This window comes from Notothenia rossii, assembly GCF_949606895.1.
Source record: "Notothenia rossii genome assembly, chromosome: 6".
Classification (NCBI taxonomy): domain Eukaryota; kingdom Metazoa; phylum Chordata; class Actinopteri; order Perciformes; family Nototheniidae; genus Notothenia; species Notothenia rossii.
This window is the reverse complement of record NC_136909.1, coordinates 11,404,385-11,427,448: the sequence shown is the minus strand read 5'-3', so window position 1 is coordinate 11,427,448 and position 23,064 is coordinate 11,404,385. Positions and strand designations below refer to the sequence as shown.

At 43.0% G+C, this 23,064-nt stretch overlaps 1 protein-coding gene across 6 annotated transcripts in view; it reads right to left on the bottom strand.

Moving 5' to 3' along the window:
• The window catches only part of smtnb (smoothelin b), a 49,445-nt gene that overhangs the window by 13,510 nt on the left and 12,871 nt on the right, over window positions 1-23,064 (bottom strand). For 5 of the 6 annotated variants that reach the window (XM_079686689.1, XM_079686691.1, XM_079686690.1 and 2 more), the window contains exons 2-10: window positions 22,030-22,187; window positions 20,048-20,114; window positions 19,874-19,952; window positions 18,450-18,529; window positions 11,897-11,999; window positions 7,720-8,423; window positions 5,712-5,763; window positions 3,891-4,490; window positions 1,748-1,821 (exon numbers count right to left, since the gene is read on the bottom strand). In XM_079686689.1, the coding sequence (XP_079542815.1) occupies window positions 1,748-1,821; window positions 3,891-4,490; window positions 5,712-5,763; window positions 7,720-8,423; window positions 11,897-11,999; window positions 18,450-18,529; window positions 19,874-19,952; window positions 20,048-20,114; window positions 22,030-22,187 (1,917 nt within the window). Of the gene's footprint in view, window positions 1-1,747; window positions 1,822-3,890; window positions 4,491-5,711; window positions 5,764-7,719; window positions 8,424-11,896; window positions 12,000-15,480; window positions 15,672-18,449; window positions 18,530-19,873; window positions 19,953-20,047; window positions 20,115-22,029; window positions 22,188-23,064 lie in introns of those variants that run through there. The other variant, XM_079686694.1, reaches the window with a different exon arrangement.

Genomic DNA, 23,064 nt, shown 5'->3' with positions numbered 1-23,064 from the left:
GGTAATCAACTGTTAAAAACATGCTGTTGACATTTTTTTTCTCCAATAAATGGATGTTTTCAAAGTCAATGAATAATCGCATTTAATAATCGCAATTACAATTATTGACCCAAATAATCGAGATGATGATTTTTGCCATAATCGAGCAGCCCTACATTGTGTCTCCTATTTAAGAGGATTCACAATAAATCCCTGACATCTCACACAACCTAGAACTTCCACTAAACCAGGTAAAGCCAGAGAGCAGGTGGTCTCTGGATCAGTCTGTAGGTAACCAAGCTGCCTCCCCTTTAGTCGATGCTTACTAACAGTGTCTGCTGCTGTTTTTAAAATCTCATTAGCCAAGTCACTCAGGCTCAGTGTACTTTAGGGGAAACTTGAGCAGATCTGGTGGAAGCTGGTGAAATATCAGCTAAGTGAGGAAAAGAGATGAAGGCCTACTTGTCATAGTCTTGTGGTTTCATCAATGGAGGCATTCATAATGAGCCTATACAATGATGATCATAACCATGTATGTGAAACCCAGCCTATTGGTGCTGGCATGCAGTCAGTGAGAGCTCCACAGAGGTAAATGAACTATTTTAAATGAAAAATGATCTGGATTCTTCAACCACATGTATATATGTTAGCACCATCTAAAATACATCATACTAAAAAAAAGAAATCATTCACATGTCAGTACAAGGCGTTACCTGCATGCCGTTATGATATGGTCGTAATATCACTCAGACGAGTATAAACGCAATCTCTATCCACTCAGCCACACGCCTCCAATCTTTTGCCGCTAGATCCCTTTTCAAGAAAGACTGCTGTGTTATCTTACTATGTACCGGCCCCTGTGTCTGTGCGTCTCAGCAAGAGCCTAACTGATGGAGACAGTCTCATTCAAACACCTTCAATTCACCCCGAAGCCTCGTAGAGCCCCCTCCCAGCCGTAATTAACCAACTCCGTGATCCCATTACCAGATTACAGCTGTTCTCCACACAGGGGGGGAATACACAGCCATTAAAGATTAAATAGTTCACCACTTCTCCTCTCCTCACCCCCTCAGTCCCCCACTCCCCATTCCCCAAGACACTTCCTTTCATGGAGGAGCGAGGAGGTTGAGGAACGAGGCAAATGGGAGTTTAGCTGTTCTTTCTAACCCCCAAGGTCACTGTAAGAGGGGAGGGGGTCAGTAAGACTCCGACACGAGATGAATCTTTTGCATTGGCCCCTAAGAATAGACGCGAAGAACAACTTCTGTCAACATGTGTCTTGATGCAGATGGACAACAATCAGTGTGCATGAAGACAGACAGGTGTCCTCGGGGAAACATTTCCCAGATAAATCTCAGCGGGCACGGCCTGCCGAGAGAAAACAAGGAATGCCCAGAGCACCTCCCTCTGCTCTCTCTCCTTCACATACCCTACAAGGACAGATGTGACTGGCTACCCACTCTGTGTTTGATAAACACTGTTCTTCCCTCGTCTCCCTCCTTTGTACACCCTCTGTCTGTCTCTCACTGTCCCGGCTCACTTGCGTTTCAGGCCTTTATAGGTGATGGCTGTGACAGGGACGCAGCAAACACACAGTGGACTTCAATTGAAATGCAAGAGAGGGTAAAAACAGTGCATTAATCTACAAAATTGGATCCAACTGGGAATGTGGTTTTGATCCATGTTTGACAGATTCCGTCTCCAGATTCTGCAAAGCCTCAATGTTATGATCATTTCCCAGAATAGACGTTACAATGGCAGACTGTACCTTGATGGAGGATCCGGAGGAGAGGCTGGATGAGGAGATCTTGAACGGTGTAGCTCTGAGGCCGAGGGTCAGCTCTGAAACGGATACAAGTGAAGACCAAAATGAACATGGAGAAACATTGCAAAGCTATGGGTTGAATATAAGAACATCAAAAAAGATTCATATGTGGTCCTGCACTGTGTTTAGTCCGTTACATAAGCTGCCATAGTGTCATAAACAACACGTTCCCTTGGCTAATGAGAGAGGCGAGAAAATGTGGATGACGTCACCTTTAATATAAACATCTCTCTTTATTTACCTGCACATGGATTTCCCTGCGACCTGCTTTCAAACCCCCCCACCCCCATCCAAGCTATATCATACAATACAAGACTGACACACACCAGCTCAGCATAGTTTACATTTAAGACTCGGGGAAGGTGCTTTTAAGAGAAACCGGAGACACAATCCCAGCCTGTCTTTGGTCAGTGGGAGACAGGCTGGTTCCCAAAAAAGGAGCCCAAAGCCATTAAAGCAAACGGAGCTGGAAAAAACCGTTGTGAACCTCGTGGAGGAGCCCAGTGGGGCTGCCAGTATGTGTCAGTGGAGAGGGGGGGGGGGGGGGGGCGTTTTAAGAGGTGTAATCACACAGGTTCAGCTTTAGTCTTACATAAACAGTTTGGTTTGGAGGTCCCGGTTTCAGGGAAGAGATGAAACCTAACACGTCTTGTTTGGACTGTACAGTTATAGCAGCTGGAGCAGCTCTGCTTCTGAAACACACCGACATCTCAGCTATTCATGTTTTTGTGTCATGCAATTAATAATCCCCTGCTTGTACTGTGAGTATGTACTGTGCTGCTGAGTAGGTACATGTTCAGGAACTATGTGTTTGTAGGAGACTGTCCTGCTACTTAAATGTACCTTAAGTTAGTGAACTATACAGAAACTCACACACTACAAATATGCCTTTTTGAATACTTGTTGCATTTCTCTAAGAACTACAACATTGGACCTAATTTAGTATTTAAAGTATACTTGTAAGTATGAATTGAAGAATACATCATTTAGAAAAAGCAGAGCTGAATACCACTGATAAGGCCATGCAGTATTTCTGAACTGTTTCAGAGGAGTGACAATGTTTTTGATCTGCTGCACGGTGACATTCATACGTTTTCTTGTTCCATCTTTTTTTATTTGACTAATTAGAAAAGTTCTTTATATTTTGTTCCATTAGGAGTCGTTTTGATGGTTTACGCCCAACCAGGGGTGTATGTTTTGTTTTATTTCCTCACGTTTCATAACTTATTTTCTGTATTTTACTGTTATGCTGATTTAATAACAGTAAGACAAAATGAAGCGTGAAATGCATGGACACCTTTTCTGATAGTAGACTACAATAAAAGTGACAATGCTACATCCAAATTGAGAATCTCAGTGTCTTAAACTGCTGGGACTCCAATGGTTAACTCTGATGGTTAACCAGAAAAATATCTCTTATTTCAAAGCACACCAAGGAGAATGGTTAAAGAAAGTGTCTGAGATAAGTGTAGGGGGGAGACAATATATACAGCATGGAACAAACAAAGCCCTGTGTGGGCGAGCAGCCTCCTTCACTTGCACTGTTACAGTATCACCATTCAGTCTGGCCTGAGAGCCAATTATTGTCTCCTTTGTCCCAAATATACTCGCTTCTGTTGACTCCTGACCTCACCCCTCCACACTGCACTAACTCCCCTACTCCATAACAAATACCCTTCAGTTCAATCACGCAGCTTCATATTCAGCCCTAACATCTATCCCCACTCATCCACGCGCTCTGCTTGTCATCGGCCCACATGTGACCGTTTCCTTGGTGCCGGTCGCCTCCCACAGCGACTGGGATTCCTTTATGATCCAAGGATTGATACTAGCAAGTAGAGACATAACGTCGCTAAATTAAGACTCAAATGACCTAAAACACAGCGCTGCTAATCGGCATGTTGTAATTGAGCTTTTTAAAAAAAAAAGAAAAAAAGGTAAATATAAACAAGTGTCACCTAGAAATAATGGTGTATTAAGTGGTTTAATAAACACATGTGTTCAGAAGTCCTTCTAATCCTGAATTAACATTTTGGAAAATAGTTATTTGAGAGTTATTGTAGCACTGTAAGGTAGGTGCTCTTACCTCCTCTCTGCCCCAGAGGATTAGTGGTGATGCGTGGGGTCATGTTGGTGATGGGCACCATGTTGCCCCTGGGGGAGGACGTAGAGGTGGAGGTGGTGCGCCCATCCTTGATCTCGATAGTGAGGAAAGTCTTCATGTCGGGGTCTGCCTCTCCCTGGGTGACCTGCTGCTCAGCTGCTCTCCCTGGGGTCCCGTCTTCCTTTGAGTTACTGGAGGCATGCGCATCTTTTTCTGCTGGATGCCTCGTCCCGCCTACGGAGCTCTGCCATTGGCCGGCTGAAGACAGAGGTTTGCTGGCCACACCTCTTGGCTGAGGTACGGCTTGACTCTGGGATGCTGCGGAGGTGTGACATGTGGAGTCCACACGTGGCCTCTCTGGCCTGTCTCCAGATGTGCTGAGGGATGCTCCTGTGTGTGTAAACATCTCGGTGGCTCTGGACAGATTCGCCTGGCTGCTGCCGGAGGAGGTGCCGTTCCTCAGAGGAGCTTTCCTCAGAGCTGGGACGTTTGCGCTCTGGGTTGCTTCAGTGAATTTACGCATTCGATCGCGTACAGAGTTGGTTCGGTTGAATTGTTCCAATACCACTTTCTTCTCAGGTGCTGTAAGGACATAATGCATGGGGGGAGTTACAATCACAGAAAAATACAGCACAGTCTGGATCTCTTCCACTATTCAGTTTGAATTGAGCAGATTTATATTTTATCCTGCTTTCCTTATATCCTCCTCCACTTAAAAAGCCCTCTACAAATCCTCCTTTCATCCTCTCTCTAGGTTTTGTTCCAGACGCTTTATTTTGCTTGACTTAACTCCCCCTCTTTAACCATCTTTCAGGTTGTATTTTTTGGACTTTTCAGGACATGTTTCTTCCACTCTCTTTATTTTCCATTCTCTGATCCTTAATACTTTCAAATAATGTGTACAGAGCTCATGATTTCACACAGACTCTCCAGTGGAAAAATCCTTAGTGATTAGAGGAGAATATATCCACTGAGGTCATCCTGCCAAATAAAAAAAGATGTGCTGCTCGCAAGGAAAACTGTTTATAATAAAATAGACACAGCTAAGAGCTCTCTCCAGTAAAAGAAAGCGTACATTGTATAACATGCCCTCATCACAGCACTACTGTGAGTGGCTCTATACGGTCCCACTAATGGCTCCATTGTCTTCATGGAGTCCTACTGGGGATGAACTATGGTGCGATTGTTTTACCCACTTCAGTTTCCCTGATGAAGACGACGAGTGCAATATTAATAAACTAAACCAAATTAATCTGTGCACGTAGGTTTAGGAGCATTAAAGGTATGGGTAGGTAATTCACTCCAGAAACACTTTGTTATATTCCATGGAATGCTCTTAACATCCCGATAGCAATGAATACATGAAATGCTTTGACAATAAATACAATCTGTGGAAGCCGTAGTACTGTAAAAAGCACGACCAATCATCTGAGCCGGCCCGGCTAAAGTAACTCGATGGCCTACCTGCCTGTCAGCCTTCCACCTGTGCACAAACTTATCTCTTGCGCTCATTGGTCATGTGTGCGTTCGTGTGTCTTGGAGGAGGGGCTCTGTAAGGAAGTCTGAAGGAAGGGGCAGATTTTTTTCGGCTGTGTACTTTCAAATTCTAGCGCACTCGAGCTGGTTTCTCCATTCTTACCTACCCTGCCTTTAAAGATATTATTTATAATAAGTATCTGAAAATAAATATGTTCTTTCCAATCAACACTACTCACACCAAACCTGATAAATTGACAAAAATTCAAAAGAAAGAGATGTAGCACATATTTATATTTGAGAAGCTGGAAATGACTAGTTTCTTACCAGAATCCTTTGCTTTGCCATTATTGAGGGGCAGATCACTGATTATTGTCATCTAAAAAACAGAAACAAAACAAAGAAACATTATGGAACAATCAGTAGAGGAAGTATAAGAGATAAGGGGTTAGCATTAGGAATGGGAACGATTAATCGAATATTCGAAATTATTCAGGTATTCGAATATGATAATATGAGTTATGAATTATTTTAATTTTTTTGGGAAGGGTGCCTAAGTTGATTACATATGATCAAATGGAATAATTCAATGTATATGACAGTGCCATAGCTAAATGTGTTAGGTCTAAAGGTGTGTTTTGCTCCGCTCATCGGTCCCTCACAGTGGGCAGAGCTGCAGGTGCTGAGCTCTCTCTCTCTCTCTCTCTCTCTCTCGCGTCCGGTTATACTTCACTTGCGTTTATGTCCAAATCCATCAGATCTAGCTAGTTCTAGCTAACGATATGGCTGCTGCCCCTCCCTACACGCAGATCAAACAGACTCAAACCTCATCTTATGCCCAGATTCCAGCTGGCCTGATTGTGAATCGCCTCCGCACCCGCCTCTCCCCTGAGTAGACCTGCTCATACTCTTCAACAAGAATGAGTATTGAATAGCTGCATTCTGTGCATAGGCCCTGCTACAGGTTGTTGATCTCTGTTGTGATAGGGTTACGTTACCCTAACCCGTTATGTTGTTTGTGTATGATCCCTCTTTCATTTAAAAAACAAGTTATGTTTTAAGCATGAAAGCTGTAGGCCTATAGCTATCAACTGTTCAAACTGTGATCACCAGTTCAATACATTTGACAAATTCGACTTGGTTTCTATACTTATTTGAACATGTATTTATTTTTCAAAATTAAATCTTCACTTTTTTTTTTTTATTAATTTTTTTAAATAGGATATATACATTTCGGTTAACCGTTTTTTTGGGGGTCGAATATTTGAATATACATTTGCTTTCAAATTCCCATCCCTAGTTAGCATGCACTATTTTTAACAACCACAGGGCCACACACACACACACACACCATCCTAAAAACAGAATCAACCGGTGGTGTTTTCTTTATGTAACATTTGTGTTTGGAGTGAAGTGGTGGGACTCTGTTCTTTTTTTGGCAGCGGAGCCATGATGGGCCCCAGAGTGTTTACATTACTCTCTGGAGAATGAGCATCAGCGTATCTTGCAGGGAACAATAAAAGAAGTCCGGGGCCAGCCTTGAGTAAACACATTTAGAGGAGCAACGCGATGGCGTCACGGTGACCCGAGTGTGTGTGTGTGTGTGTGTGTGTGTGTGTGTGTGTGTGTGTGTGTGTGTGTGTGTGTGTGTGTGTGTGTGTGCACGCTCTGGGCTGAAGAGAGACAGAACCTCTGGCCACAGTGCTTTCTATCCCTCTCTGAGAGCAGGTGAGGCCGACACGCCGCTGAGGTGAAGCAGAGACACTCAGGTGCAAAGTTTGTTTGTGTAGCTAAGTAACAAAAGTTAAACAGCACCTAACAGAGGCTCCGCGAGTTGTGTTTATGGATGCCGATGTGACCTGGGTGTCACTGAAGAACGAGTATCTGGGGTGGGATGATGGAGAAGAAAGAAGGAAAGAGCTTGGACTGTTGGTGCATGTTACTGTGAGGCTATGTGGTTCAACACCCCACTCTAGTGGCACAATTATAATGTGTACAGCTGATGTTAAGCTGGCTGAAATAGACACAGATGGGAGGCCAAATGAAAGGTGTCTCAGTAAGACTTGGAAAAGATCTACATTGCCCCATTTTCCTTTCTTAGTATTCAAATATGTTTTGTATGTATTGTTAGTATTAAAAGAGGAAAATTATTAAAAACTTGGGGAAGTATCAGAAATTCTTATTGATTTATTTGGTAAACATGCTTTGATTATCGCCATGCTCATTAAACTAGTCAGTGGCCCTCCTGCACTGTATGGATGCTGTATTTATAATGTTTTTCTTTTAATTTGTCTCCTCAAAGACAACAAGTTCATACAAAGACTGTGCACTCTACCTTTTCTTTCTGGAAGTCAAATTTTCCCTTGATGCTGCCGTTGAGCAGGCCATTAACAGGATCTTTCCGGGATAAGACGGCTCCATCCGGCTGCTCCTGGTCGATGATGCTGTCCTGTTTGGACGGAGCCTGAAGGCTGGCTGGACCTTGACTTACGCTCTCAACTTCTGAATCTGTGCTGTAAGTGGAACCGCTCGTGGATACCTCCACATCCTCTGCTGGACCCCTCTCCTCAGAGGACACACTCGCACTAACAGATGTCCCCGAGTCCGTCCTTTTCCGTGACAAAAGCCCAGCGCTGTCTGAAGCCCCGGAGCCCAGACGGGGTCTGACGCCGGAGTCTGAGACATCTGAACCCAGTCTCTGCCTGATGTGGGTCAGGGAGCCGACGCTCCGCTCTGAAGCCCCAGAGTCCAGCCGACCTCTCTGGAAGGGACTCTGGCTCCTGTCCGAGGCTCCAGAGTCCAGCCGGCCTCTGAAAGCTGAGCCCCCGCTCTTCTCTGAAGCCACAGAATCCAGATTGGACCTGGAGAGCCCAGAGGTCGCACTGCGGTCTGACGCTGAGGAGTCGGACCTCTGACGATGAGACAGGACGAGGTCCGGCTCGCTGCTCTCAGCCTCTCTCTGAGGCTGGATCAGCAGCGCTGCAGGGCCATCGTCCTTCCCCAGGTGATCCAGATCCAGCACCATGTCTGAGCTGGAGCCTGCAACGGGAAACAAATTCAATCAAAAAGTAACGAAAGCCTTTCTGTACCTTGTAGCTTTCCTGTTACAAAAACAGATTCTCATATTACTTTTCTCTCACACTAGTAGTGAACTTCAGTAAAAAGGGTGTTATTGTCTGTGAGTAAAGGAAAGCAGTAGGTGGTGAAGTATGAGATTGAAGTGATGGATATGAAATACTTATGTGGGTACAGGCCAGGCTAGAATATACCACTCAGGATCACAGAGGAGGCACGTGGAGACATGAGGGGATGAAGGCATTTCCTCCAGACTGGCCTCAGTTCCTGAGCAAGATCTGTGAGATTGTGTCGGTGGATGTGCGTAGAATAGAAGGAGGGGTCAAGACTAAAGAGAGCGAGCATGTGGCTAAACCATAGGCGGTATGGAGGAAGTGGGGGTGAAATAGAGACTAGGACAAGTACTTCCCCCTCCCCTCTGTCCAGGGTCCTTCACTGCTCCTTCTCTCCTCAGGAAACCACACTACAAACAACACAGCCCACATCCTCCCTCTGTTACAGTCTCTACCTCCAACACCCTATGGTGCTTCAAGTGATGGAATATCTGAGGTTGTGTACGTACCGCAGATAAGGAAAATGGAGAAAACCAGGAATGCATCAGATTCCCACATCCCATGAACACACCAAAGCATGAAAACAGTTCTGTGTGAGCTGTGTGTGTCTGTGTTAACACTGCAAACAATTGGGGTTCAGGAAGTATGCAAGGCTGTCATTTAAAAAACAATCAATTAACGTGACCAGCAGCCGCGGAAATGCCCTTTCATTTCCAGCAAGACAGGAAGTTCACAGCTTTGTTAAATCTACAGTAGGTAACTTTGTAAAAAAATACTTTAGATATTCTTGACCTTGCCTTGAATTTCAAAAATGGCAACCTGGGTCGTACACTTTCTAATTGTAGGGCTAAACAGTATACTCAAATATATTTCTGAAATGATCTAAGGCGTGAAATAGGCAATTCAGTTGCAGAATCTTGAATTATATTTGATAATCGTAGTTTGACCAGTGATTGACCCTGACACTGAGTTACTTATTGATCGTTTTAATTCTGCATGTTCAAATCTTGAAATTGCCATAAGGAGCATTGTTTCTCTTCTGTCTCATGCAGGACTGTCAGTATACAATAACATTTGCAGCAAATTGATCGAAAGTATTTATTAAATCTTAACACGTGCCAGAAAAAAGTTTGCTAATTTGTTTACAATCAATTTATAAATGGAAGCAGGATGTTGATTAACAGACCAGATGATTATGTAATACAGGCTGGATAGATAACGTAGTAATGATACACAATTAGGACAAAAAATGGCTGCCAATCTCACATGTGACACAATGGTCTGCTTGAGAGCAGTGTCTGAATCTAATGAGGCACTCAACCCAAATGCAATTACTGCTCAATAAACGTATACATTATTGTGCATGTTGTGCCATTGGGAAACGGTCATGTCTATTGTGTAGCGATTTCTTGGAAAATCCCGTTGCTGCTGGATAATGAGAGGCTTGCTCTTAGCTCTGAAATAGCTACAGAAGCAGCCTGCGCTTGTGCATTTGGCAGCCAGTCAATATATAGGGCACAAACAAAGGCTGAGTAAGGGTTTTATTTAGCCCTTCACACCGAAGCAATGACCCGAGGAAAGCTAGCATTTTCCGTTGCTGTGAACTGGTCAACAAGCTTTTCTGACTCCACTTCGCCTGCTGGTGCAATGACCCGGGCTCAACATGGGCTAATCACTCCGTGGCTTTTATTGTTACTAAAAAATGTGTCTCATTAAAAGCATTTACTCTTAATAATGCAACCATATAAAGAAAAGTGACATTGCAGCAACCAATTATTGCAATAAAAAAAAAAAGGTGAGTCTGCTTTAGAAAATCCTTTTAAGGTCATATGCGAGGGTTTCCAACCTTATTGGCTTGTAAACCTTCTTAGTGAAGCAATGCCTCCTCTAAACTCTTGCACAGGTTGCATTATGTCTCAGAGAAAGCACGGTATAATGATCAGATATCCTGCCTTGTCTCGAAGATGCAAAATCCCCCAGATTTGTTGACAGTTCCAGTTCAACCTCTCAGATTTTTCCTATCACTCATTTGGGGGATTTCTGGTCTAATTTTGGGATACACTTTTTGCACGGTATCACAGTTGCAGACCATGATGTTGTGTGAGTTTCTCTCTTTTGGGAACTCAAGGCACATTCCACTGATCGTCTCTCCGAACATTACATTTTGAAGTTCTGCTAAACACATGGTCATTGAGGTAAATAAATATAAGCTTTTTGTCTGAGAGGTATGCGTTTTTTGCTGCATTAAAAAAAAAAAAAACCCGCCATGCATGGTCCAAGACAATCTCTTATTTTCTGCTACTTTCTCTCTGCTGAGACACAGCCGCCCACTGAAGAACCACCGGCCCACCCTGTCTACGCTGTCCTTTCCCAACCACAAATGTCAGTGTCTTTGTTTCCTTTAAAAAAAAAAAAGGCACATTCCTAACCGGCTTTTCTACGGTGGTCCCTTGGTTGTTCACCCTGGTTTCACCCTGGTTTAAATTGTTATGTAGGGAATGGATAAATCAGGAACAGTGGGGAGTTTCTCGGCCAAGTTCACTAGACCTTAGTTCTGTTCTGGTATCAGCTTTATTTAGCAGAGGTGTGGCTGTTGGGTTTTCCTCTGTTGCTTCCCATAACCCCACCACCAACCCCAGACCCATGAGACGGACACAGAGAGCCAAGTCCAGGGCACACCAGGCCACACAGAATGACACCACTATGGCTGTTTAGGTCAGCCAGGCCCCGAGATTAAATAAAAGAAAAGAAACTCTTTCATGTTCAGCCAAGGATAATCAAAGTTAAGATTGGTTTCCTATATCAGGGGCTTTTTCAAACATATAGTTTGCCATAGATGGTTTGATTTGGACTGCACTGTAGATAGGCGTGTAACCACATTTGTGTCTCAATGCACTTTTGTCATTTTACAAGCTATTCATAGTCAGCTCTGTGCCTGCAAAGTGTCAAATGGAAGTGAAAGAAGCCCATTCATCCTCTCCTGAAGGTTCGCATTCATGATAGTTTATTAATGGTGTGGCTAACAAAGTGGTTAATGAAAGGACTTCACACCTAAGAAGTAATTAAGCCTATGGCTGTGAGGTTCTCCAAACAGTTAATAAGGTTAGATGAATTAATATGACCTCCTGACCGCCACCTGGGGAGAAAGGCTCCTTCAGCTGAGGCAGGCAGTGGAGAGGAAATTGCATGGAGTCGGATGTGTGCAGTCATAAACGCAACAGAGGTGGTCAGTGTTGGCTTCGAATTCTTACACAAACTTGACCTTTAGGTGAATGTTTAAAGCAATCCCAAAAGTGTGGCATAGCTAAAACAAGATCTAAGTGTGTGTAGGTTTTAGAAAAATGGTGTTAGTCAGCGAGTGAGTAGTTTGGCAGTGTTTCTCACCTTTTCTCTGCAGCTCTTTGCTTTGTTGCGTTTGCTGTCCCCTTAAATCCCGGATCTGAGATCGGACACGCTCCTGCTCACTGTGACTCTCCCGCTCTGTCTCCTGGAGAAGAAAAGAGGAACACGTGCTCAGTGCATTTCCATAAAAACTCCAGACTAGGGCTGCTCAATTAATCGTATTTTAATCGCGATTACGAAAACAATGTAATCGAAATAAAACGATTTTTTTTTTATTATTACTTTTTTTTTTTTTTTTTTGGGGGGGGGTTTCAGTTGAGTTTTACTAAGTTATATATAAGTTCAGGGTAATCAACTGTTAAAAACATACTGTTCAAATTTTGTTTTCCTCCAATAAATGGATGCTTTCAAAGTCAATGAATAATCGCATTTAATAATCGCAATTACAATTATTGACCCAAATAATCGAGATTATGATTTTTGTCATAATTGAGCAGCCCTACTCCAGACGTATCATGCTCTTTAAATTGCTCAGGTCACGATGTCTTCAGGTTTTTAATCAGAACAAACTGCCAACTCATTTCTCTGATTAGAGTAAAACACGAGTCCTCTGATCATCCGTTTCAGGTCAGCTGGAGATCATAAAAGTATTTTGTTGGAGGTTGAGGTCAAATCTTTCAGCTATGATGAGCGACATGTATGGACAGCTGGACAAGTCATAATCTGTTTTATTTTCCATTGTATGTGTCTGAAGGAGGGAGAGAGACGCCCAGAAAGGAGCCGACAGATACATTCAATGCATATCTCAGCTTCACAGCCTAATTTGCCTCGAGTAGCTTCCTTCAAGAATACCTGCAGTCTGACGGCGGCATGAAATAAAACGTTACACTCTATCCCTAACCTGCACAGATAGAGGAAAGTTCCATCAGGGTTGAGATCTCAGAGGAGAGGTAAGAGCATTTTGGCATATGGAGAGGAAACAGGAGAGGTGTGTAGGGGAGGAGGGAGGGGGAGAGATGAAGATGCCGGCACTACTGTTGGGCCTCTTTCGTCTGACCTTGAACTACTCCACAGGAAAATCAGCTGCACAAATAAGACTCCTCTGAGCACATGTGCGCACACAGACAGACTTTAAATCTGTCCCACACATATTTGTAATCCACAACTCACCAAGGACTTGCAAAAACGTTTCTATTAAAGGGCAAACAGCTCACTCGAGGCGTGGAGCTTCAGGTGGTATGCTTCATTTTGTAACTCGTTTGAAATAAGGACTACATCCCAGCAGAAAAAGGTGATGGACTCTGGGTCACAAAAACATGGGAGGGTCCTGAAAAAGCATATAGGACATGACCTTACATACTTAAAATATATTACCTGATTTACAGGCTTCTTTTACTTCAAACTACTTCTGAAAACACATTCAAAATCTCACAAGCAAGCAACAAAAACACACACCTAACAACACAATGTGTCGTCCATGTGTAATTCTTAAAGACTGGTCAGAAGAGTACCTTATAAGTCACACCTTTGTGTTTGTAAAAGGCTACACACACACACACACACACACACACACACACACACACACACACACACACACACACACACACACACACACACACACACACACACACACACACACACACACACACACACACACACACACACACACACACACACACACACACACACACACACACACACACACACACACACACACACACACACACACACACACACACACACACACACACACACACACACACACACACACACACACACACACACACACGAAGAGAAATGTAATCAGACACTGAAGTAGGAGACAGCAGCACAAACAGGAAACCTGGAGTAGCACTGCTCTGGTTATAAACAAATCCACCACACCATTCAATGTATAATAATGAAGCTGAATAAGATTTTTGCTGAAATCGAGAAATCAATCTGTATTTGTGAAAGGAATTCTGTGTTCATAAAAAGCCAGCAAGTGGAAATAATACATGTGGCATCATAGCAGTTTGAATCTACTTAAAAAGGTGCTCCAATGTCATTTGTTCCCATACTTTCACATTTTCCATATGGTGCTTAAAGAGAGGGCGCACAAATTGTGGGTCGTAAAAAAAAAAAGAAGCTTTCTCAGCTTTTAAACTTGACGCTGAATGTTGCTAATGCAATGGGAATTTAGGGTAATGCTCAGTTAATGAGTGATTACAGTGTCTGATGACTTTGTAGGACACAAACAGTCTCCTGCATCAACACAAAAGACTTGAAGGCATTACAGTGTAATAATGCGAGAGGTCACTCACTCTCCTTCTGAGTGGAGTCACTCAATCAAAAGGGAATTGTGTTTGAGCCATAAACACAATTAGAGAGGACAAGTCTTTCCTCACCCGCCCCTCCTCTCCCAATCCTGCTTCTACCAGGAGTCAGACAGACAGCCATCATCTCACAGCTCCCACTAAACCACAGGGAACATATTTCTCACAGACAGCGAGGCAGAGGGGAACAAAGTGAAGATAAAGTGGAACTGGAGATGCTGCCAGTCACCAGGCTGTCATTAGCGGCTTCCCTCTGGCCCCAACCGTGAAGACCTGACAGAGGGGAACCGACTCTGACACCGAACCACTCATCCCATGTGGCCTCAGGAGCCTGCAGGCTTTGGAATGTAATTGCGAGAATCCAAACACGTAAACACATAAACAACTGTCCTCTCTCGTGACCACAGCGAGGCGTCGGCCATCTGGATTCCTCTGAAGCCTCAACTCCACCAGAAAAGAACAACAATGAGGCTGAGGCACACACCTCCTCCAACCATCAAGTCACACAGCTGAGGTCGTCTGCAGATTGACGTTTTTTAAATGCTCGAGTTTTCAATGAAAGTCAGATCCTTGGCTACCTTGGTATGGTCAAACCATTTGAGGGTCTTCTGGGTGCTCACGTGGGAGAGAGGAAGAAACCTGGCGGCTCTTTTTCCATTACTGCAGCCTGAGGAACCACACACTCGGCTTACCTCCAGTAACTGAAATACAGTAGCTGGAATGAAGTAGCAATCATCTCAGTATCACACACACACACTCATCTGGAGTGAGGGAACCCACACAAAAACTCAGCCCGGTGCCTAAAAGCCATTTCTACTTACTGCACATCATCACATGCCAATCTAAGCCGGCTCTCTGGTGTTTTCTTTCTAAATGGATCAACTGTACTTTATTTCTCTGAGCCCAACTCATCTCAAAAGTCAGATAAAACCTCTCGAATGCAAACACTAGTCCAGTTTAAGACCGTTAAACAACTCTTTCCTCAGGTCTCTTCTTGCAACACGTTTATGATTAGATCAGAGAGCAAACAGAACTGTCTGGAGCTGCAACACCCGCCTACCTGTGCTCTCCCAACACACCTAGATAAGATGGAAACCTGTAGCCTCAGAGACACTGCATACAGCGTTAAATGACAAAAATAATTATAGTTTTAAAAATGTAAGATTTGTCCTTAACTTGAATCCCAATATGTCCATGACCCAGTTTCATCTCATGCATTGTTAAGGTGTCATGTACAGCCTAAGAGATAAACTGTCAACCTGAGTGATTAGAAATGATCTAACTCTGCAATAAAACGTTATGTACACAAACCTGAAAGGTAAACAGAGAGGCAGGTACGTCCCATTCTCCAGTCAGAAAGAAACAAATGCAGGTTGAGGAAGAAAGATGATTAAATGGCCTTTCAGTAAATACAAAAGTTAAAAGGAAGTCTGGTTGGTCTGTGACAAGCGACAGCAGAGAAAATCTGAATGACATTTACCTTTTCCTCTCTGACCCGACTGCCTCTCTCTCTCTCTCTCTCTCTCTCTCTCTCTCTCTCCCTCTCCCTCTCCCTCTCTCTCAGCAGAAACCCTCTTGGAGTCAGGACGTCCGCTACTCTGACGCTCTACTCCCTCAGCCACATCATACACACACACACACAAACACGCACACCACCACTCACACACACACACACACATAGTACCAACAAGCCACTCCCTTGACTTCCCCTCTCTCCCAGTCTGTCTCCAAAGTGATCTGACCCCCACCACACACACGTTTCTTACAGGTTAAAGGGTGCCTGGTTGACACATTAACTTCTGTGACACACCGCACACACACAAACACACATTTTTGACCTATATTTTCATTTCTCTAACTGCTAATATACTTGAGACCAGATGAGGTATTTTACTGTCTCCTGTAAATCATTGAATATGTTGCACTTCTTTATCCTTTTTCCTACTGGCACTTTTTTGTACTACATACATATAATTAAAACATTTTTTACAAGCTCTTACAGTATAAGTTCTCTTATATCCTAAAATGAGCCGAAGGAAACTTTTTACTGTACGTCAGCTATCCTTGCCTGCCATTAAAACATGGCTATTAAATAGAGTCATTAGCTTCTAAAGGGTGTTGGATTCTGGGTAATTTGCATATACATTAAAGTCAAATTAATTTTCCCTCAAAATCTTTGTTTAATATTTCTAATTCTTTATTTAAAAATACACAATGCTGGATGTATGCACACACACATCTCAATCTAAAAACCAAAAGAAAAGAAAACCCACTAAATAAACAGACATGAACTCCTAAGATTTTCCACCTTAAGTTTGTGTGTCTTGAGTTGTTGAGCTGGTGTATGTTTCAAGCTGCCGCCGGTGTGCACATATTGCGTGTGTGAGATGGCTGCAGCGGAGGCCTATCTAGGACCTCCATCTGCCACGGGACAATCGCACACAGCTCAAAGAGATCCGTTGCTGTGATGTGAGGGAAGGAGTCCTGCTGCTGCTGCTGCTTCGTGTTGTTTTTGGACACGTCCCCATTCCAGCCAGACTATAGGCTGCTGAGGCACAGCTGGTGGTCGGTCTGTCTGTCCGTCCGAACTCAGCCGTGTTGATACACGTAGTATTGTGATTCTGAGTGTTCTTCAGTATTGCAATACTACAAGTTGAAAATCCGCTCAAAGATTGTAGGTCAACCTTTTCAGAGACTCCATGAATCAACCTACTATAACAACATATTGAGGCTGGCCAACATCATCTTTGACCCCAACCATAACCTGAACAGCGAAAATGGATTGTTTCCTTAAAATCGGAGATACAGGATCCCACGATTTAATAAGGTCATTCCTTTGTGCACCACTCAATCTAATGTACGTGAGAGGGTCTTGAGCATGTTTCTCTCTTCAGTGATTGCGATGTTTGGTTAAATGTTTGTTCCCTTACATCATGTCTTAATATTTCTCCTTGTTGATGTTGCAAATGGAGCTTCTGAATGCATGATCAATTATTATCGTATAGTCGTAGCCCTCCAAAGTGATGCATCACACCACCTGGAGCGCTCAATTCCTCTGCCACACAGCGCTGCTATCTCACAGGAAGTGAGGCAACAGGGCTTGAACGTCACAGCATCCTGTGACTTGAGAATACTGTCATTGTGTCCAATCTGCATAGAATACACACACGAACACACACTCAGACAATGGGACGGATACTAACAGCCTTTCATTTCTACCCTTTACGTCAGGGTGCCTTCACACGAACCACTAAAACTCAGATAATTCAACTGATTGTGTTTTCCTTACAAGAGATGATATGTGTTCCTCCAGCCCCCTTAGCTCAAAAGGCTTGAGTTGCAACAACAGTGACCACATACAGTAAGAATGAGCTTTGTTGTTCCTCACAGAAATCTCAAACACTGGAAAAAGAGCATTCATCAGAAAACTGTGATCAAACACAGCAGATAAGATAACATCTGGCTCCTGTGAAACTGCTAAGCCTCACGTCTTCTCATCATGTTTGCAGCAACAAACTTATAATTCAATCTGTGACGCTGGAAGAGATAAAGCTTTAGCTCCGCTCTGGAAATAAAGTTCATTATCATCAGGCTGAAGAGGGATTCAGAAACACATGATCAAAAGTGGGTTATCAAATCAGATGAAATTAAATTAAAAGTCTTTAAATCCTTTGAATTCTCCCTCAAAACTCTACATTTCAGTAAGCAGCTGTCTGAGGGCTAAAGCCTGTACAGAGAGATGTGTGCAAAATGACAGGTTCTGGTAGACTAAGCCGGGCGTTAAGTGAAGGCAGTAAATCGTTTTTGACAGGCTCGAAGTACGTTTTGTCTTTCTCCTCAGTCTTGGCCAAATCTGAATTAGGACGTTAAGAAACAAAAGCACATTCTTTGCTCCTTGGCAGCCGAAGCATATGTGTATATGTGTATATGTGTATATGTGTATATGTGTGTGTGTGTGTGTGTGTGTGTGTGTGTGTGTGTGTGTGTGTAGCCACATTCATGACAGTGTGTGTGCCTCAATTCACAATGCCTGTTGTTGCATTCTTCGTTGTGGCAGCACAGAAACCTCAGCGGTCTCTGTTGCCATGCAAACAAACTCTTACACCCGCAAATTGGTCTGTGGTGGGTTCATTTCTGCGATTGGAAGCTGACACGAGTGAGTGTGAGAGACTAGAGACAGTGTGTAGCCATCACTACTAACGTGACTTTTAGACTAATATTCAGGATAAGGCAGGATATGTAATCATTACTCCTCACATCAATGCCTCTGCTGTACTCACCACAGTTCCCATGGTGCTCTGGGGCTCCACACTCTCAGGCTCCTGGCAGCGACCCGGAGCTTTGACCCGCTCTGCAGACCCTAAAAACACACAAACAGCAGCAGTACAATGACTGAGTGAAGTATATTATCCCATGTCAAAACTCTGGTCCTTTGCTAGTTCTCCTGGAAGGGGTTGCTGGCAGATAAAGCATATTTACTACGAATCCTATTGGCAGCAGCCATCATGTGCATTACGTTTAGATGGGAAAAGCCTGAACACCGCACATACAACGACCGGATCCTGAAGGCTTGGGAGCTGTACCAAATGAAAAGAAAAGCCATTTCATATGCCTTAAGGATTCAGAAATCAACATTTTAAAAAAAAGGGATGGATGCCTGTTGTGCCTCTGCAACTACAATAATGTAGTGTGTAGTATATACTTAATTGAATAGTATCAAGGCCAAGTCCCCTAAACCATCGTACATAGTTATCTTCATTTATTTGTCTCTCCCATTAATTGTTATTATTTATGACTATGCAGGGTTTACTTTTCCTCCTTTACAATTTGTTTCATTAATTTTTTTTGTCTGCTGTAGATATTGTTTTGATCTTGTCAATTCTTTCTGTCTTATTTTTGTACAATGACCTGTATGTGTACGCTGGGATACTAGAAGTGTTTCATTATTTGAAGACAAAAAAGTGCATAAATATGGCAATTGTGTATGTTTGTTAAAAAACAAACTTAGACACTGAAAGATAGACTATGGTAATTTGCTAATTGTAGGAGAAGAGAAAACCCAGATGGGACACAGGGGAGGTGACAGAGACAGAGAGATTATCTGAGGAGTCCTGACTCACAGTGACGGAGCCTCACACAAACCAGACAGCGCTAAGGAATGACAGGAATCCACTATCTGATCCAGGTAGATCTGCCACAGAAACCATGACGACCACAGACAGCCCGCTATCTCTCCCACTTGTTTTATGCTCGCATTATCCCAACAGTGTTATAAAATGAAACGAGCAGTGAAGGAGTTCACAGCTGATCCTTTACCTGTAATGTCAGCGCCCTCATGAGGCCATTTGGGGGACTTTTTTTTTGGTGCAAAAATGTTAACTTTTAAAGATTGAAGCAGTGGTTTCCAACACAAAGTGCGCTAAATGAACCAATGAATGCCCTTTAGGTCTGATATACGTTGCACGAGTTCCATCACCCAGAACATAGCTGAATTATGTATATTTTAGTGTGACATATTTTAACTGGATCTTTAAAGCACCATCTTGAGACTCATCAGTTAATTGTGTGAAATGCCAGACAACATTGACAAAATCCATCATCATTTTATGTTTTCGATTCAACCACTAAGCTATTGAGTTTATTCTAAATCAGTAAAAATATAATCCTAAATATTTTAAATAGAAACTACAACAGCTGGACTCACCTTGCTGCTGTTCATCTCTGATTTGTCGGATGGTTGCTCTGATCAACTTCCTCTCCTCGTACTCGCTGGCGGTTCGGAGCTTCAACCAAAACACACACATTACATTTCAATGAGCACAGAACAAGCATGCAATGTCACCATCTTTTAAGATTTTTTGGGCCGGTTTACACTCACCATTTTTGTGAGCTCATCAATGTCCTGGATTGACTGGAGTTTTTTTGACAGGACGTTCAAGTTGTCGCTGAAATCAGGTTAGAGGAGAAGACACAGAGATGTGACTGACCATCAACTGAAGCTCATGCAGGAAGTAACACACTGGGATATCATGGGATCTTAAAATGTCCCAAAACAAATTGTGGCTTTCACCGACTCTTTCCTGAGGCCCCTTAGAATGTGAAAGGCAGCAGTAGACAATTTCAAGATTACACACACACTACGGGAGGAAACACATCCGAAGAAACCATATAAAGTGTGGAAAAAGGGATTTGACAGCAGTGACACAGTGCGTGAATAAGGCTGGCCTCATCCTCCCCTATTGTCAGCCTCATATTGCTCATTTTTATGTTGCTTTCTATTACTCATACGCTCCCCTCATCATCCTGCTTTTCCTCCAGTTGTTGGTAATAAAGGAAGTGTGGGACAACAGAGAGGAATTTTTCACATTCCTCCAAACGAGAGGCACGGGAGAATGCAACTTTCAGACAGGTTTGTGTGTGTGCATGTGGTTGTGTGTGTGTGAGCATGTGGTTGTGTGTGTGTGTGTGTGTGCATGTGGTTGTGTGTGTGTGCATGTGGTTATGTGTGTCTTAACACATGCAAGAATGTGGTACAGTAGGTAGGCTTTCTATATAAGGCTTTATTCTTGTAATTCAAGTCTTCTGAGAGGGAATGGAATTGATTAGGACCTGCAGCTGGTCTTAATAGAAATCAGTGAAAGAGACAGCAGCAGGCCGAGGATCCTCTTTACCTCCAATAGCATTACTTCACAATCTATCACTACCAGACCTTAAATCAACACCTTTTGAAAGTCTTAGTTAATCCTGACCTGTAGAGCTCATCTCAGACACTGAACCAAAAGCATCAAAGATTAAACAATGGTTAAAGTCTTAGTTAATCCTGACCTGTAGAGCTCATCTCAGACACTGAACAAAAAGCATCAAAGATTAAACAATGGTTTAAGGATATAAAAAGTGTTTTTTCATTTTCAGAATTGAATGTCATTTTGTTGAGATTTGGTATGATCGTGTTTTGCCAATAGCTAATGGTATAACAATTTCAACCTGTGTCATTAGGGGATTAACATTTTAAACATTGCAAATTGAAGCCACTCAGTTGTTGAACCTTTGCCCAGACGGTATTTATCATCCCAAATTAAATTAATCTCCCCAAATTATTTGAATAATTACTTTATCCCCGTTTTAACTAGGGGGAAAAATGGAGTGAACCCAGGAAGCTCCCTCGGTCTAATAAAGTGGCCTCGGTTTGAATTTGGCTGTATTTAAGAAAACGACAAAGAAAGGTCTTTCAAAAAGAGAGTAGAAAAGGTTTGTTGAATATATACATTTGTCTGAACCTCTTTAAAATACAGACAATCCCAACGTACAGTACAATCAAGACGTTTTTCTATAATAACTAAATCATGTTTATCTTGTTGTTTCTCATTCAGTTTGCTATTTTGTCAATAAAAAACTTTTTCTGGCCAAGGTGTCACTCTATCCGAGTAATCCATTATTCACGTTGCTCAGCTGAATGACAGGAGACGTGTGTGTAACTGGATTAAAGTAAATCAATAAAGAGAAATGGATGAGCTCAGAAAAATCCTTCAATCTGACTCTCATAAGAGTTCATGTAACTTAAGGACACGTACTTAAAAGGGAAAGTATTTACCGTGAAATGTGCATTCAAACTGGAAAATGGAAAATGTACTCTGGTTGCAGTTTGGTGTCCCATATGATTTGCTGACTGGAAATTGAGGAATGCTGCATCTGGGTTTTGTGAGTGTTTTCTCAGCATCCCCAGTTCACCTGGCCTGGTGCAGTTTGTCATTATGACAGGTCTGTGTGTGTGTGTGTGTGTGTGTGTGTGTGTGTGTGTGTGTGTGTGTGTGTGTGTGTGTGTGTGTGTGTGTGTGTGTGTGTGTGTGTGTGTGTGTTTACCTGTGCTGGTTCTCCTTGTCCTCCTGCTGGATGATGCGTGCGGGTCGAAACCTCTTGCTGGCCAGAGCGGCCTCCATGTCCTCGATCTCCCTCCTCCTCAACTCCCGGATGGCTGAACGGATGACGCGCCTCTCGTCCAGATCCACGGTTTCATCCAGCTGCAACATAAGAAAGATAAACAAAAGAAAGCCATGAAGACAAATGCAAATGTTTTGAAAAGTGTGCTCATATACAGGAGCATCCCAAACATGTGGCTTGATAAGATTAGCTACTCGCCGCTCTTATATTTGCATATATAAGTGAGTAATCAGGAAAAGCTCCACACCGTTTTATAAGTGAAGGGTCACAGGCCTGTTCTCAGTGTAAGTACAGGGCGTGAATACGCTGAACTGTAGGGCTCAAAGTCAAAGCTCCAACTTCTTACAGTCGCCTTTTCTTGCCCTCTTTAATTATCATTGTCAAACAAGAACAATAACGTGTTTGTTTACAAGAAGGGGTCGACCGAAAGCCAAACTGCCCTCACACACGGATGTCTAGAGTAGCCTGCAAAATTAAAGTTTTGTGATCTAGTCGAAGAAGCAGTTCGGCTTTACGAATAGCAATGCTGGTCTGTTGACTGAATGAAACTATTGGATGCAATAATGGCAGTGTTTAAAGATGGGTTAGTGAAAAAGAAACCTCTTGAAGCTGATTCCAAACAAACAGTCTCATTTTACAATAATGAACGGCTAGCTACACATTATCTCTTACTTAGTATTCTCAGGTGTGTGATGTCCAGACAGTATCAGGCTAAATGTCCCTGGCTTAGTTTGACATGTCTAACAGGGTCAGCAGCACTGAAGCAGGGCTTATTGATTGGTGATGACAAGTGACCCGACTGCACTAATGTGAAAAGACAGAACAACACTGGGGAAGAGAAACAGGCTCAGCAAGAAGTGTTATAAGTGTTCAGCTCTCCAGGCCGACGTATCACCCAGGTTTCTTCTTCTCTGGCTGTAAATCATCTTGGTTGGACAGTAGCCAGGCAGCAGGAGG